Source organism: Pholcus phalangioides, unplaced genomic scaffold, assembly GCF_987345545.1.
Source record: "Pholcus phalangioides strain wild (caught in Gottingen) unplaced genomic scaffold, Ppha-v1.0 ptg000003l_1, whole genome shotgun sequence".
Classification (NCBI taxonomy): domain Eukaryota; kingdom Metazoa; phylum Arthropoda; class Arachnida; order Araneae; family Pholcidae; genus Pholcus; species Pholcus phalangioides.
This window is the reverse complement of record NW_028301596.1, coordinates 23,423,655-23,440,965: the sequence shown is the minus strand read 5'-3', so window position 1 is coordinate 23,440,965 and position 17,311 is coordinate 23,423,655. Positions and strand designations below refer to the sequence as shown.

Below are 17,311 nucleotides of genomic sequence, written 5' to 3'. Positions count from 1 at the left end.
CTTGGCTTCGTCGACGTCTGCTGTTGAATCCGTGAGTCCTTTGAGCTGGAAGTAGTTTTCGAGTGTTTGTACATATTCACCGAAACTTTCATTAGCTTCGTCACAGCATTCAAACGAGATCGATTGTGACTGAAGAAGTGTTTTCACATTGACGGTTGAAAATGCTGGAGGAGTTTCGTTTAGCTTCGAGACGAAATCATTTAAAACAGTTACTAGATTGTCTATCTCTGCCATTTCCGATTTCTTTCACTCGTCGCCAACTTTATTGTATTTTATGAGCCGTTTCTGTAGTGAATCAATAACTATAGCTGAACAATATCTATTCACTATTTTATTACAGAACAATATTTACAACCCATTCCTGGCATGCTGTTATTCCCTTGAAGTGTTGCCACCTTTATACAACATAATACTGCTTATTTTCTGGTGTTGCCAGATACATAACACAAATGTTTCAAAGCATATGTGTACAAATCAACCTCGTCCTCTTGTATAGGCCTTGGGCCAACAATATTGCAAAAATTAATAAATAAAAACTCCATACCATCCAGCATAAACGACTGTTAGTTTTAAAACAGTCATTGATGTGCCACTCCAAGAAGAGTAGGACCGAAATCCTACCAATCGTACGATTTTGTCTCTGTTCTGCCTACAAAACTGATCAGTACTTTTTCCGAACTAGAGTATGGCACCACCTTTAGGCCACCTGGTCAACTGCTGTGCCCATCAACAACGTTCCAAACCTGGGACGTTACCTGTAGCAACTTCAACTTGTTCTAAAGCTTCTACTTCATGTTTTATACAACCAGCTTCCAGCACTGTCAACCTGCACTCATATTTTTTTCAAAGTTGACTGCGTTAAGTCTCCACTGACTCCACTTTATGATGTCCCGTATCCAGTTTTGTCTCGAACTGACGAACCATTCTATACTCTGGATGTAAATGGTAAGAGATCAACTGTCAGCCTGGATAGAGTAAAACCATGTTTCATGGACACTACAGAAACCAACTCCAACCATGAAAAATCTTTCGAACATTCCTGTGGAGAGCAAAAAGGACTCTCGTGTCAGAAAGAACTCCGATTCAACTTCAAATATCATGATTGTATTTTCGGTACATCCAGTACACATTGGTGGGGCGGGGGGTAGAATCTGGGTGTGAGATGCCCTCAGTAAATGTTCACAGTTCCTTTTTCACTCGTTAGACGCCGTCGCCATACTTTGGTGTATTTCCATCCTCATAGTATATTTTTCCTTTTTTTTGGTATGAAGTATACAACTCAGCAGCTACACGTTATTGTTATTATCTTGACTTGACACACCGGAGTTGATGCGCGCCTGTGTCTCCTGTCGTAGAGGCGATTCTAATTATGTTATAATTTAATTAAATACCTTTAATCCAATTAAAATTAAATTTTCCTTCAGAATGTCTTGGAGTCATCAATACTTCTTACAACCTAAAGAGCAGGGGACCAAGTCAGTGAGCAACCAAAAGAATCACCTTAAGGTTTGCAAGCATGTGAACAGCGCAGCAACTAGATACATTGTCAGCTGTGGCGAGCAAAGCATTTTGGTACCCCGTGTAATGTAGAAGGGGCAGTTAAAGGGTGAATTCGGTGCCCCCTCTAGTCTAGCACCCAGGGCACCACCAGACCCGCCTGCTCACCCTCAAGTTGTGGCCCTGCATGCGAATAATTAAAAGATTGACCTAATCAGTGAGCGAATGGGAGAAAGGTGGCACATATTGTGTAGCCCACAGGTGACTAAACCATAAATCTGCCTCTGTTTACCTGGATACAGAGTGTTCTATCAGTTGTCAGACTTCAATATCCCAGTATGAGGATGGTGTTATAGTGATTGCTTTAACATAATAAATAGACAGATTAACATGAACAAGAACTCAACATCTAATGTAGTCAAAGTTCAGAACTTATAGTTTCAAGACATGTACTTACTTGGGAGAGATTTTTTCTGGAAGCTTCAATCACTCCCAGATTGTTATATGATTCAGCATGATTGTTATTCAGTACAAGAGCCAGCTTATAACATTGGGATGCCAAACTTCTATCCCCGATACCCTATGAAAGTTTTATTCAAAGGTAATATACATCTTCATTGAAACGCTGGGAATCATCTTGTAACTGAGAGAAACGCATATAAAAGAAGGCAATATTTGTAAGCGAGAAAATAAATAAATGAACTTTAAGAGCTAATCTGCTTACCATAGAAAGATGACTAATATTGTACCAAACATCAGCTAAAGTCTCTTTGGTAGCCATCATTAATGCATGCTGAAAGCACATGACAGCCATATCATACTGCTGAGAATAAAAGCAGCATAGGGCTAGATTATTGTACAATTCAGTATTGCTCACACCCATTTGAAGTAAGCGCCTGTAATAAGACCATACGTGCTACATTTATTTAAATTGCTAATTGATGTTTTTCTCTCACACACATACATAGGCTTACACTTACACATGATATTAAAAGAAAATTCAAATATTAACTTCAAAAGGAGCTTCCTTGGAATGACCAGAAATGAGCTAAACCATTGGAAGCAATATTGATTGAATATTTGATGTGTGTCTTGCATTCCATTCCATTTCATTTTTTTTTTTTTTTTTTGAATGTATAATCATCACTTGTTGTTGTTCCAGAGGGAAAAGAGCTTAGACAATTCTACACAATATTCTGGCATATTACTTCTGCCCATTATCCTTGGCATCAAGCAAAAAATAATAAAATGTAATGGAGCATCCTTTTGTAGAGATTACCCAATTAATTGTTTTGAGATGACATTTGGGGGGGGGGGGTGATATGGCATACGTTACTGGAATCAGGACAATAAGAAATGCCTGCAACAGGATGTAGGCCACAAGTAAGCATATACATGTATTATCTATTCCTATCTGCAAAGACCTCTTAAGAAAAAGAGATAGAGGAGAATGCCTATAAATACGGCCAAAAAATCAACATGTAGTTATCAAAAATAACAAATTAGAGTTCCAATAAGAGCAGATATTGGTACTTGCCAATATTCAGGTGGCGTTTAGTATAATCAAGAAAAATTACAAATGCTGTCTGCGTTTATCAATATTCAAAATCACTTTTGAATTCACTTCGGAATGGAAAGTAAATGGCGATGCCAGTAAAGGGCCACTATAATGAAGTTAGGATTGTGTAAATTCATATAAATGAGCTTAAAATGTGTGTATAGAACAAGCTCATACTTGTTTTTTCATTTAAAGGCAGATTAGTGCTGATACTTAATTTTTCAATTGTCTTTCATCTGTGGTGTGCCGGCGCCCTCAGTTCATATTTCACTCGCCAGATGGCGTCGCCATACCATAGTGTACTTCCATACTTAGTACATATTTTTCCTTTTTTGCACGAAGTGTACAACTCCACGACGGCATTTATTTTTATCAGTTGTTGTCTACACACGCCGGAGATGAGGCACGTTGGTATCTCGGGTCGCAAAAACGATTCTCATGTAAATTATTAAATATGCTTAATGTAATTTAAACTTAAATTTATACTTTTGATTCTCCTGGAGTCATCTATATGTCTTACACATCCTTTCAGGCCCATCATTTAGGGGGGGGGGGTCAGGTGGTCAGGCCCCTGGCTTTTGAAAATAAACTAAAAATGGTGTGTGTGTTTTTTATATGTATGTATATACATTGAGTACATGTTCTTTGCCCCCTGGAAAAAGTTGAAATGATGTTCCTGCATCCTTTTAATGTTCATAATCGTCAATAATGTTGATATGCTTGAAATTTTTTTTGTGAAAGTAAATAAAAACTAACCTTCTCAAGAATCAGGACAACAATTTGAGCTAATGACTTTGGCTTCAATTTTAATCTAGCTCCCTTGGGAATAAGATTGGGAATTATATTCAAATGCATGGAAAGCTTGGGAATCTCTGCTTTTTGAACAGCATCACCTTAATGGTGATAAAGGAGCTGGTACGTCCTGATAATGAGTTTTGGTTTATCCTTTGGCTTTTTTTATAAAACACCTATAAAAACATATTGTATTTTAACGTGTATAAGGAACATCTTTTTGAGAAAAATTGAGTCAAAAAATAGGAGGGGGTTTCATATACATGGATAGTATTATAGATTCAACTTTTTTTTTCAGCAAATCCAACTCTTCAACTTTTTTCCAAATTTTAAGTCCAAAAAATCAGGGGATTTCTTGATACACATTAAAATATGGTAATTTGAAACAGAAATCAGTCAGTATTTTTTTTATTTTTTCCATGATCAGAAATTTTATCAGTATGAATTGTTCGGAGACAAAACTAGCCACTGTACACTTATGTGGGCATTGTGATGACCTTGAATCACGAGGGCCGAGGCTTACTAATGTCTGGAGCTGGTTTTCCAACTTTGAGGTGGGAAAGCAAGTGGTCTTGCATGCGCATAATAACATTCCGAGAGACTTGTGGTGTTTTTGCTCAGCCCATAATGCATCAAGGAAAAAGAATTTCTGAATAATAATGCTGAGATGAACCCAGAAAGAAAAGTCAGATGGCTCTGACAAGAATCGAACCATGGCAGGGGCGTAGCCAGAAATTTCGTTCGGGGGGGGGTAACCTTTAATTTTGGGGGGGGGGGACCAAAGTGACAGAACAATGGATTTGGCCATCTTTTTCCCTTTTTTCGGTCATTTTCTCACATTTCGGGGGGGGGGGGCAGACCCCCAAGTCCCCCCCCCCTTGCTACGCCCTTGAACCATGGTATTCTTATGTACTCCATGTGCAATCATAACTTGCCCATATTGATAAAAAAATTAAAATAAATTACCACTAATTATATGCTTATACATTACCTGTAAAATCGAACAGCTATTTCTGGCTGGTCAAAGTAAAAATGATTCATAGCAATACAGGCAATAGCCTCTATGTTTGTTGCATCATATTGAAGAGCATCCTTATAATATCTGACTGCTAACTCAGAATCATTCAGCTCCTAGAATTAGGAGATCAGAAAATGATTTTGCACAAACATAAATGTAAGCACAAATGTGTGATGAATAAATTTGTGAAAAAATTGAAAACTTACATCAAGGAAACAGGGAAAAAGAGATCAGTCTAGTTAGATTACTTTTTTTAAATATATTTGGGGGATACCAAACTGGTTTTAATGGTGCTTTACTTGCTGTTCACTGTACAACAAAAGACACACATTATTCTGAGAATTGAGAGACGTCTATGAATGAGAATATATATATAGAACAATTTTGTTTTTTTTTGCGTGAAAAATTTTGCAAAAAAATGTTGGGGGGAACGGATTGTAAAATAATGCCTATTTTTGACTTACCATCATCAGAAACATTTTTTGCTTGTGTGAGGGAGGTCCCCGTCAATGAAGACCTCCTCATTGTTCCATTTATTCTCTTGGTTTTCTTCTTTTGCTTTTGTTTTGTGTTCTAATTTTTCACTTGTATATATATATATATATATATACACTAGCTATAATACCTAGCACTGCCCAGGTTTTCTTTAATGAGGCTTTTTGGATCACATGATATCTCCCTTTTTCTTTGAGGAACATACAAGCCGTGTTCAAGTCAACTACTATGGAGACTTCCTGCATGACTCATGAAAGAAACAAATATAGATTAAAGAAACGTAGAAATGAATATTTTTTTCCTTTTTCAAGGGATGCTACGTATTTCGATCACCCCCGAACTTCAAGTTATCCATCTGCCTATTTCTGCTTTAAAAAATGCTTAATTAAAGCTGTGGAATTTCTTTGATGTACTTTATGGGCTAATAATTAATTTTAAATCTTAAACTATATATGAACTTATGCATTTATATTAAAAGACAATATGGAGACATTAATTTTCATGCCTGAGAAGATATAAATAAAAAATTTAAATCAAGGTTATTGCATGGATATCCAACTCAAAAGTAGATCCGGCTAATTGTTTTATATTTAATTTTCTGGGCTTCGCATCTCTAAGTGAACTCGATATTTCAAAAATTGAGAATTCAATTTTTAAAATCATTATGTGGCGGAAAATCCCACATTTCTACAGTAGAATCAGCAATTTTAACACTGATTTCTATGGGGGGTTCATCCTTTGCCTGACCCTCAAAGTGATGCTGATGATGATTCTGACGTCTATTCAAAAAGCCTCATTATTGGGAGGATTGAAAAAGTGGCAAACCATTATAAAGGCATAAACTATTATACATATATACTGGCAGCATTAAAGAAGTGACAAACCATTGTAAAGGCATATACACGTCTGAAACGCATTGCTGGGGAACCACGGTAACCAAAGTAAACGTCCCGAAAGCTATTGTTGAGTCCCAAAAACCATTGTTGCCCAATTAAAAGAAGGGTGACTGTATCAGAGGGGAGGTTCCTGTATTGATTGTGTTATATAGTATTAACAGTAACTAAAATGGTTTATTATTTGAATATGAATGTAATTCTGACAGTGTGAAATGCGTTTAAAATCATGAAAATACATAGATAAAAAGTAAAATTACAAAAGAAATATTATACAAAGTTTACATACTGAATTAACTCTTTTGGAAAAATTGACCAGTCGCAGTGTGGTAGTTTTGCTGAGAATTTTAACTCCTTCAAAATGTATTTTAAGATAAAAACTAAATTCAATGACTTTCCGTCATTGCGTTTACAGGAAATGTATTTAATCAATGATTAGAATTCATTTGCAAGAGCATGAACTCCAATTAAAATTTCTTTTTTTTTTGCTGTATTTGATACATTAATTTTTTTCTCTTAATGATAGAGAGCAACGATTATACTAGAGCTGGGCATATTATGACGGTTATAGTGACGGACTCGCGATGCGAGCATCCGGGTTCGAACCCCACAGTGGTGGTCGGCTGAAGTTGGTTTTCTGTGGTTCCCAACTTCAAGGCGCAAATGCGAGCCGATCTCCCCGTTAAAAAGTCTCGCCACAGAGAGCAACAGTCCTACAACGATAAATCATTCAATCATAACACTTCACTCATAGTTAGAAAAACTGGTGGCAGATGGCAGCACTACACATAACAAGCATTACAGAGAAACAAAAAAAACTTCACGTCAGGTTTCACTACACGTACACGCACATTCCCGCATGTACCGATTCGTTGGGGGTTCCGCGAAGGGGGAGGGGGTGCATGTGTGGTGTAGTAGTAGGTAGGGCCTCCAAAAAATGGCTCGGGGATCCATGATGTTCTTAAGTCAGCCACCTCGTTGGGCAGTTTGCCTGTTGTGGCGTTGTATTTGTATTTGTATATTAAACAGCCACTACTTTACCGCACACCAACACCCCATCATATATCGCCATATGGCAATTTCCAACTAGAGAAGTTGGATGGGAAATGAAGGTGCCTTCTATTGGTGGCCACCCCTGGCTCGATAGGTAAAGAACTTTTTCTGATGTGCTTTTGGCTGGATTTGAACCCCTGGACCTGGATGGCAACCTTCATAGTGGAAGAAGGGCATCTTACCACTGTGCCACTCAGGCTATATTAAACAGCTGAGAATAATGTAAAATATATCAGCAACACATGATTTCAGCCAAAATTTCATTCAAAAGTAACCAAATATGAAAAAGTTCATCAAATATTCTTTTGCTGCCATCTAGTGAGCATAATTTGAACCAAAATTTCAACGATTGGTGTCGTATAAGGGTTTTAGTCCAATGGAATGAATGATGAAAACGGTGTCCATGACCGTATCTGAGGATGACCTTTAAACGAGATTGAAATACATTATTTAAATAGGCTTTTTGCTGGGATATTTTTTTGGTTGTTTTATTGTATTTTATGAGCCATTTCTGTAGTGAATCATGAGCTGAACGATAATTCTTAACTAATTTATTACGGAACAATATTTACAACTCACCCCCGGTATGTTATCATTCCCTTGAAGTGTTGCCACCTTCATACAACATAATACTTCTTATTTTCTGGTGTTGCCAGATACATAACAATTCTCCCTCACTAAATTAAAAGATGATTAATGATACAATCAAAAGTTATACACAAGAATCAACATTTGAACAGTCACAAGTTCAATCTTTGAACTGGTTTTCTGGAACGAGTTGAGCGTCTCAGTTGAGTAGTCTGAGCTGAAGGAAAAATAGTTCTTGTTGATCGAGTAGTTGCATTTGAAGTTTGCTCTGTTTCAGTAGAAGCATCTACCATAGATGAAGTCTTGTGTTGGCAAATTGCAGGAATCTCTCATTGACTTACATGATCACTAAAAGTGACAGATTTCTTCCGAGGGAAGTGTCTCATAGGAATAGATAGTCGAATAGGAGTTGGAGAAGACGGTCGATTGACTTCACACCGTCGAAGCTGTTCAAAATGTCTCTTGATAATGTAGTCATCATCTAGTTCAACTAGGTAATGAACACGACTGAATCCATACTTCCATAGGCTTGAATATTGTAATTCCTTGACTGTACTCTATCTCCTTCTATAAATTTGTCAAAGACTGACTGTGTTGCATTGTTCTTGTATGACCCAGGAGTTGTAGGTTTGAGTAGATCTAGCTTTGTTCTGAGATTCTCTCCCAACAATAATTCTGCTGGTGTCTTTCCACATGAAAGAGGTGTAGCTCTGTACCGAAACAGTAGTTTACATAATTTTTCGTCAAGTGTTGCTGAGCTGAATGGAGAGTGATTTAGATGGCTTTTTTCTCAGCCAGAGATATCGAGGAAACAGTTATTTTCCGGATATTATGCTGAGGTGAGCTTGGAAAGAAAAGTCATCACGTCTCCGCCGGGACTCGAACCCAGGCCCTCTTGCATACCGGGCAAGCATGCTACCATCTACACCACTGGAGACACATGAATCTGCCTTCCTAATTTCACGCACTGTGTCGTGAGGCGCTGAAGTAGTTACTCGATATCTCTGGCTGAGAAAAAAAGCCATCTAAATCTCTCTAAACCGTCCCACCCGGGGGCCATTTCCTGAAGTTAAGAGAGGCTACTAATGCCTCTACTTCAGCGCCTCACGACACAGTGCGTGAAATTAGGAAGGCAGATTCATGTGTCTCCGGTGTAGATGGTAGCATGCTTGCCCGGTATGCAAGAGGGCCTGGGTTCGAGTCCCGGCGGAGACGTGATGACTTTTCTTTCCGAGCTCACCTCAGCATAATATCCGGAAAATAACTGTTTCCTCGATGAATGGAGAGTATTTGCTGGTCCCGGGGCATGGTTTTTGACGGCCGTTCTACCAGTCTTATCCGGGGGCCCTGCATTGGCCTGGTATGGATGGTGTGCGTGCATTTTTGTGACAGTGTGAGTATGATGTAGAGTAAGAAGAAAGTCAAATCCAGAATTTTTGTCAAATTTCATGAGCACCATATTAGTCACAATGCATTCAAGTCAGGTCATCCAGTAAGAATTTAAAGCAAGCAATAAGAGAAGAACATCTCGCATTAATAAAATCATGTCTAAGATCTCAAATCAGTTAAAATCCCAAGAGAATTTAAAAGCCCCCAAAAACCCCCATCAGGGCCCATCTAAAAACACAACATTTAATCATCCCGGCATGTTGTCATTCCCTTGAAGTGTTGCCACCTTCGTACAACATAATACTGCTTATTTTCTGGTGTTGCCAGATACATAACAGTCGTAAAACAGGGGTGATCGTTCAGAAGGGTATAAGGGTTTCGCTGTAAATAGTGATTAATTACCATTTATTACTTCATGTTTTTGCCTGTAAATAGTCACCAACCTCTTTTTTCTGTCAATCTCACCAAATCAACGACTGCTCTGATGATTTGACGATGTCATAGCGCCAAGAGAAATGTAAAGATCTTGCGAGAATTCATGAGGTCCTAGGTAAGGCTGCTGTAGCGAACGCCTTACAGTGTCAACCCTCACAAAAACGTGTGTGGATTCGGCCAAGTCCTTGTGCACAAAAATGTTTTTTGAAGAATGATGACAAAGGTAAAAGACGAGGCTAGACATACGCAAGTTCGTGACATAATCGGATTTTGAGATGTGCTCTCTTACCGGAATCTTTGAAGAAGTCTCCAGGTAACCTCAGAGATGTTCCGTAGACCATGTCCACCGCCGTAGCACCAAAATGAGGTTTGAGACTTAAGCGTATTCCGAGTAGAATGGTAGGAAGAACGTCAACCCATCTTCCAGTGGCGTGACACATGATGGCAACTTTCAAGTCCCTGTGGAATCACTCGATGGCTCCATTGCTTTGTGGGTGGTAAGCGGTAGTACGCACCCTGTCTACGCCCAGCAGCTTTGCAAGGGATCGGAAGAGTTCAGATTCACACTGAGAACCCCTGTCCGTAGTAATCCCGTTTTGGAATGCCAAAACAGGAAATCCAATTTGAGAGGAAAGCAAATGCCAGTTTCAAAAGTCTGATCGGGTACAGGAATAGCTTCCGGCCATCTGGTGAATCGGTCACTGCAAGTCACAACGTAGCAATATCCTTTGCTTGGCAGAAGTGTATCCACGATGTCAATATGGACATGCGAGAACCTTGCAGAAGGAAATCCGAATGCACCAACAGGAGAATGTGTGTGACGACCAACTTTGGATCGCTGGCAAGGGATGCAAGTTTTGCACCACTCTTTGCAGTCCCTATCTAAAAATTTCCAGATGAATCGTCTATGAACCATTTCAGTAGTAGCTTTGGCGCCAGGATGGAAGAGGTTGTGCACTGCATCGAAAATGGAAAGGTTGACAGTACGTAAGGTCTAATTGAACCAATGGAAATATCACACTGTAGTGATTTCAGGAGAACCGAAAGTCATTGGTTTTAACTCGAGACCTGAGCCGATATTTCAATTTTCGATATTCTTGAAAATGCATCGGCTACTGCATTTCGATCGCCTGAAATGTGCTTGATACGGGTTGAAAATTGGCTAATGAATTCTAGATGACGAATATGCCTAGGTGAACATTTTTCACTTTTTTGGGAAAATGCATAGACCAATGGTTTATGGCCTGTGAGGATTTAGAAGTCAGATCCTTCTAGCATATGTCGAAAATATTTAATTGATGAATATATCGCGAGCAATTCTCGATCGTAGCACTGTATCTGCGTTCAGCTGAAGTTAGCTTACGCGAGAAGAAACCTAATGGCTGTGTTTGATCATTAATTGCTTACTTCAAAACTCCGCCAATCGCGAAATCAGATGCGTCGACAACTAGAAGTTGCGCACTTGGAATAGGATGAGCCAATAGAGTAGCATTGGAAATCATTTCCTTGCATGACTCAAATGCAGATTTAGTCGATTTTTGTTTTATCCCGTTTTCGCTTGCCTTTAACTAGATCATGTAAACATAGTTGCGTAGAGGCAGCGTTCTTCATGAAACGATGATAAAAATTTATTAGTGCCAGAAAACGTCGCAGCTCATCAATTGTGTTGGGCAATGGGTAGTCCAAAAGTGCGGTAACACGATCCGGCAACGGGGAAATGTCCTTTTCTTGCACAAGATGACCTAAAAACTGGATTTCTTTGAGTCCAAATTGGTATTTGTCAGGATTGAGAACTAAACCGTATTTGCTTAGTCTCTTGAACAACACATCAAGATCATGTTCATGCGACATCTCATCAGCTGATGCTACAAGAATGTCATCTAAGTAAACATAGCAGAAGTGGAGATCAGAGAGGATACTGTCAACGAATCGTTGAAATGTTTGTGCAGCGTTTCTGAGGCCAAAGGTCATGTAAACATATTCAAAGAGACCGTGCGGTGGAATCACAGCCGTCTTGGGAATATCGTTTTCTTTCACGGGATCTGGTGGTATGCCTTTACAAGATCAAGTTTAGAAAATATTATTTTTCCAGCCAGACAGAAAGAAAAGTCTTGAATATTTGGCATAAGATAACGGTCGGGAATAGTTACAGCATTCGACCGACGAAAATCACCTCATATGCGCCAACCACCTGTCTTTTTTTTCAACTAAGTGGATAGAGCTAGCCCACGGGGTTTTGCTAGGCCGAATGATGCCTTGCTTCAAAAGCAAATTAAACTCTTTCTTGACGGCCAACAGCTTCTCAGGAGAAAGACGTCTAGCCTTTGCGAAGACGGGAGGCCCTGAAGTTTCAATGAAGTGGGTTATGGCATGTGGTTTGGGTTGAGAATTTAAGACCGAACCGGTAAGATTTGGAAACTTGGTCAATATTTAATGGTATTTAGTGGCACCAGAAACTGTCGTTAGACCGAGAGAAGGACCAGTAGTAACTTCACCAAGAGAGTATAGAGTTGTCAAATTATGAACCAACCAGCGATTCTTGACATCAACAAGTAAACCGAATGTCTCCAAGGAATCAGCACCCAAAATAGGATTTTTGACGTCGGCCACTAAGAAATTGAATGAGCATGTTCTCCTCAGTCCGAGATCAAGTTCAAAATGCTTAGTTCCATATGTGTGAATTTTAGTGCCATTAGCCGCATATAACGAAAGGTCGTCAGGCTTAGAAACTTTGACAAGTGATTTAGGGAAACAGCTCACAGCTGCACCACTGTCAACAGGAAAACGAAAATTTTCGATTTTCTATCACAAATGAATAAGCGACTTTGAAAGTGACAATCTCCGGCCGCCGCTGTAACAGGATTACCCATTAGTTTTCCGAGTGTTGGCAAGGTGAAATACAACGATGTGCTGTTTCACCATATCGAGCATAATACCAGCGTAATTTGCGTCGATCGGAGCGATCTGAAGATTTTTCCGCTCACGAGCTTTCGAATTGTTTCGCGACCGACCTCTGTATTGGTTTCGAGAACGAGAGAGCTCCTTGAATCGTGTAACGAGCGATGTAATTTCTTTTTTAAGTTCGTGCAATTCTGAAGAAGGCAGAGGAGGTTCAGACACCTGAGAAACGACAGCATTGAAACTCGACGCTTCTAATATACGATCAGCTATCTGAGCTTAAGAATCAAGAGGATCCCGGCAAATCGACAAAATTTGTTGAACACTGACGGGTAATCTTTGCTGCCACAACGTGCTCAAAACATCATCACTGATTGTGTTATTCGACAAGTTTCGAATCTCGCAAAGTAGTTGGGACTGTTTTTTGTCGCCTAGCTCGCGCTCATGAAAAAGGGATTTCAAGCGAACAGTTTCAAATTGAGCAAATCGGGAAAGAATGCGTTTCCTTAGAGTCTCATAAATCTTGTGTGGAAGGATGACGTAGTAAATTACTCACGTGAGACAAGATTTTTTGTGTCGAGCACGGAAATCGCAGAATGAAACTTCGTCTTATCCGCGGTAATGCCTGACGTGATAAACTGGGATTCCATTTGAAGGAACCATAAATCAACGTCGGCTTCCCAAAATGAAGGCGCACGGAATGAAACACGTGAGACTCACGGCTCCCGAAAGGGAAAGTCCAGTCTGATTGGTAGTTGTTTGCGTATTTGCCATAGCGAAACAATGAAGACGCCAATAGCCCTACGAAGGAGAGAAATTATTCACTCACCACGAAACTGAAATTAAATACAAGTTGCAAAGAGATATTCATGATCCGTTGTAACGTACGAGGCCGAACTGGAGAATGCAGGAGGTTGTATCCAATTGTCCAGAAGTATCTGATATGGAAAGATCGGACCATAAGTCGTCACCAATTGTGGGTATCCAATGTGGATGTATCACTAGTGTAGAAAGTGATGTGCTGACACTTCAATTCAAGTAGTAGGTTGTCCATAGATAGCGTAAATCTGACTCACAAAATTGTTTGATTCCAGATAAGGGCTAAATATAAAGTTTATTAATTTGAAGAAACACACGGTACATTATTACACATATAACGTACTAACGAAACAAGAATACACGGACACATAAAAATGACATCTTGACTCTGCAAGAAACGAAAACCTTCTCTCTCAAAACAGCGAAAGAGAGGAAAAGAAAAGGCGCGCTCAAAAAACGATGTATTGACAGATTTATAATATTGGAATGCCAACACCTACGCACTCTTGCGGACAGCACCGCCACAGGCTTTTCTACAGGAGAAATTAGTGAATTAGTGTAAAGGTCGAATTTCTAAATGATAGGGGATGGGATAGCTGTTGACTCTTTTCGGAGCAGTAAATTTAGTGTTTCGGAGCAGCAAATTTAGTGTTTCGGAGCAGCAAATTTAGTGTTTCGGAGCAGCAATATGTGAATTCTGAGCAGTGCGCAGAATCATTATTACCTTTGTCAAAAATGAAAATTTTTGGAACCGAGATAATCATATTATTCAATTTTGAACATTTTAAACAGTTACAGGGTTTCTGCGTCAAAAATCAGTTTTATATGTTTGATAAAACTTGCATCCACTTATAGGGACGTAAAAATTAGTCATAATCCAAGCTGGGCGTAAGGAGAAAAAGTAAAAGTTTACAAATCAAACAAATAAGCATACATTAAAAAAAACCTCATGACATTTTGTTGACTCATGACTCTGTTCTCCTCCAATTTCTCAAGAACACTACACATTTTTTTCTTTCTGTGTTTTCAGACGAATTTACCCACTTTCGATGCCTACAAAGTTTTTTCTCTTTATCCCCAATTCTATCATTTTCTCTGCAGTGTAGCTTTTGATGATGACAACTGAATTTCCAACTCCCTTTCTTCTGCTTTATAGTCTTTGATTCTCATCTGGTCGTGGAACTTTCTTATCAAAAGTTTTTTGGTGCTGAAGTCTGTCTTGGTACTTCTGATGCGAGCTGTGAACAGCTTTCAGAAGACTGGCATCGGCATCAATATCTTTAGCATTTTGAGAATGCTGTACATAAGATTTTATTTGCCTAATGCCATTGATATTTTCAATCGAAAGGTTTGATATATGTTGCAGGAAATGTTTGCTTACACTAAAGCCCCTCTCGCAGTCTGCATTTCCATGTGGGCAAGACATAATAAGGCTTTGACAAGCACAAGCAAAATTTTGAACTATGCACTTCCATCCAAGTTTTTCTGATCAAATATAGATCCCCAATACTTATCTAACCTTTGATAACTCACATGTATATCTTCACACTGCAGAGAAATCCATTCATCCAAGAGAACAGGGGTATCCAAAGGACAAACTTGCTGTAGCTTTGAAACAATGTACTTAATGCGAGGATAATGAAGAGTTTTCCAGTCGAAAAATAGGATGCAAACACTTCATTTTTTCCAGCATGGTGTTCTCAAAAGGTAAAACTTTGAGCAAGTGCTTCATGATCTAGCACCTAATAGAAATTTTTTGTTGAGAACATTCCCCCAACTCAGCAAAATTGGATTCTATTTCAGCACCAACACCCACATTTTTCCTCAATTCTGAATATGTTCAGATTTCAGGAAACGTGCCATAATTTTTCTAACAAGAGCTCCTAGCTCATCATACAAAATGTGTATGAGGGGGCTCCTCTTTTTCAAATAATGTCATAAAGCCATTCAAAAGTTCTGATGCTTCTTCCAGAAATAAAGCTTTCACCAAAACACTTTTATCTGAAAGGACTTCCTGGATTTGATGCAGTCGAGATGAGTGATCTGGACTCCTTACTTCTGAATCAATGCTTAATTATCTCTTTCATTAATTCTGGAATTCTCTTTCAATAATTCTGGAATTCTCTTTCAATAATTCTGGAATTATTCCTTATTAATGCTGGAATTACCTTTGATTAATTACAGAATTATCCTTAATTAATGATGGAATTATAACTTTCATTTATTTTGGAACTGAAATTCTCTTTAATTAAAACTAGAATTTTTCTTTCATTAAAATTAGAATTTCTTTTTCATTAAAATTAGAATTTCTTTTTCATTAATTCCAAAATTCTTTCATTTTAATGCTGTAATTATCATTCATTAAAACTAATATTTTTCTTTCATTAATTCTGGAATTCTATCTTTCATCAATGCTGAATTCTCTCTCTCATTAATTCTGGAATTATCTTTCATTAATGCTGGAATTATCACTTTTATGATTTTGGAATTATCACTTTTATGATTTTGGAATTATCGCTTTTATGATTTTGGAATTATCGCTTTTATGATTTTGGAATTATCACTTTTATAATTTTGGAATTATAACTTTCATCAATGCTGAAACTATCTTTTATTAATTCCGGAATTATCTTTCATTAATGCTGTAATTATCACTTTCATTTATTTTGGAACTGAAATTATCTATTTCATTAATTCTAGAAATTTTCTTTCATTAACTTTGGAATTATCTCATCGATGCTGAAATTATTTCTTTCATTTATTGTTTTAAACTCCTATTTATGCCATAAGGAAATAACGGGGGGATTGTGCGTGTTTTCACCGGGTCACGTGATCTTCCGAAGAATGATGTTGCGGTCGCCGTTCTCAGCACTGCCAAGGCGAAGACCGCTGACGTCATATTCCCTCCGATGGTGCAAACATAGTGCGTCCGCATTTCAGATTCCGAAAACCCGCGTTGTCTCCGATAGGTTGAGAAACCCGAACTTTTTATAGCTCGAAATTCGATTTTTTAATCAATCGGAGACGACGCGAGTTTTCGGAATCTGAAATACGGACGCACTATTTTCACACCCAAATGCAGGAAATCTTGGCAGAACCTGTTATCTTGATGAATTCTACAAAAAAACCGGAACATACACAAAGGTTTTCTGTAAGTTACAGTAGCAACGCCGAGGTTCACGTCACAGCATGATTTAATGACGTCATCGAAAGCGAAAGTTGAAGAGGGAAATTTCGGAGAACCCCGACTGGCGCAGAAACGCCAAATTTTCTCGGAAAATCAACGTTATGGCGCAGTATGTAGCAGGAAATTGCTAATGGCGCAATTGGCGCAGCAATCCCATCCCCGAGTAATTACAAAACTGCATGCAAGCTGCTTTCCCTGACCGCACTGCTGAGGATTACATAGACATAAAGGACTGAACCTGACACCACAAATAATATAGACACATTAATTGAAAATTTTAGAGAAAGTCAAAAAGAAGTGGATGAGAAGAGGAATGTCGTCATTTTCAGAAGAAAAAACATTGTATTGTGACGTTTTATATTTATACAGATGCTGCCAAAACCTTCAAAGAACTGCAGAAATTTTGCTTTTTTTATAGCATAATGACTCTGGCATTTTTTATATGATTTCTGAAACAACACTGTTTACTGATAGTCAGGCAGCAAAGGGTGTGAACTGCATTCAGAAAACTCTGTTATTGACCACTGGAAAAAAACAAAAATTTATTTGCAGCACTGTTTTCAATTTTTAATTCCCTATTTGGTGATGTGATTAGTTAATGTATATGATGGACTGCATACAGTGTAATGTTGAAGTAAATGCAGAATGTATATATTTTGATCAACTTTGTTTGGGAGCAGAAGAAATGT

At 38.5% G+C, this 17,311-nt stretch overlaps 1 protein-coding gene and 1 non-coding gene across 4 annotated transcripts in view; both read right to left on the bottom strand.

Annotated features, from left to right (window-relative positions):
- Positions 1-17,311, bottom strand: part of BBS8 (tetratricopeptide repeat protein 8) — a 59,888-nt gene that overhangs the window by 9,297 nt on the left and 33,280 nt on the right. For all 3 annotated transcript variants that reach the window (XM_089246903.1, XM_089246920.1, XM_089246912.1), the window contains 3 exons: positions 4,839-4,978; positions 2,222-2,393; positions 1,955-2,077 (listed from right to left, as the gene is read on the bottom strand). In XM_089246903.1, coding sequence (XP_089103029.1) covers positions 1,955-2,077; positions 2,222-2,393; positions 4,839-4,978 — 435 coding nt within the window. The remainder of the gene's footprint in view (positions 1-1,954; positions 2,078-2,221; positions 2,394-4,838; positions 4,979-17,311) is intronic.
- On the bottom strand, positions 8,759-8,832 carry TRNAT-GGU (transfer RNA threonine (anticodon GGU)). Its single transcript has one exon. It is a non-coding gene; the product is annotated as a tRNA-Thr (tRNA).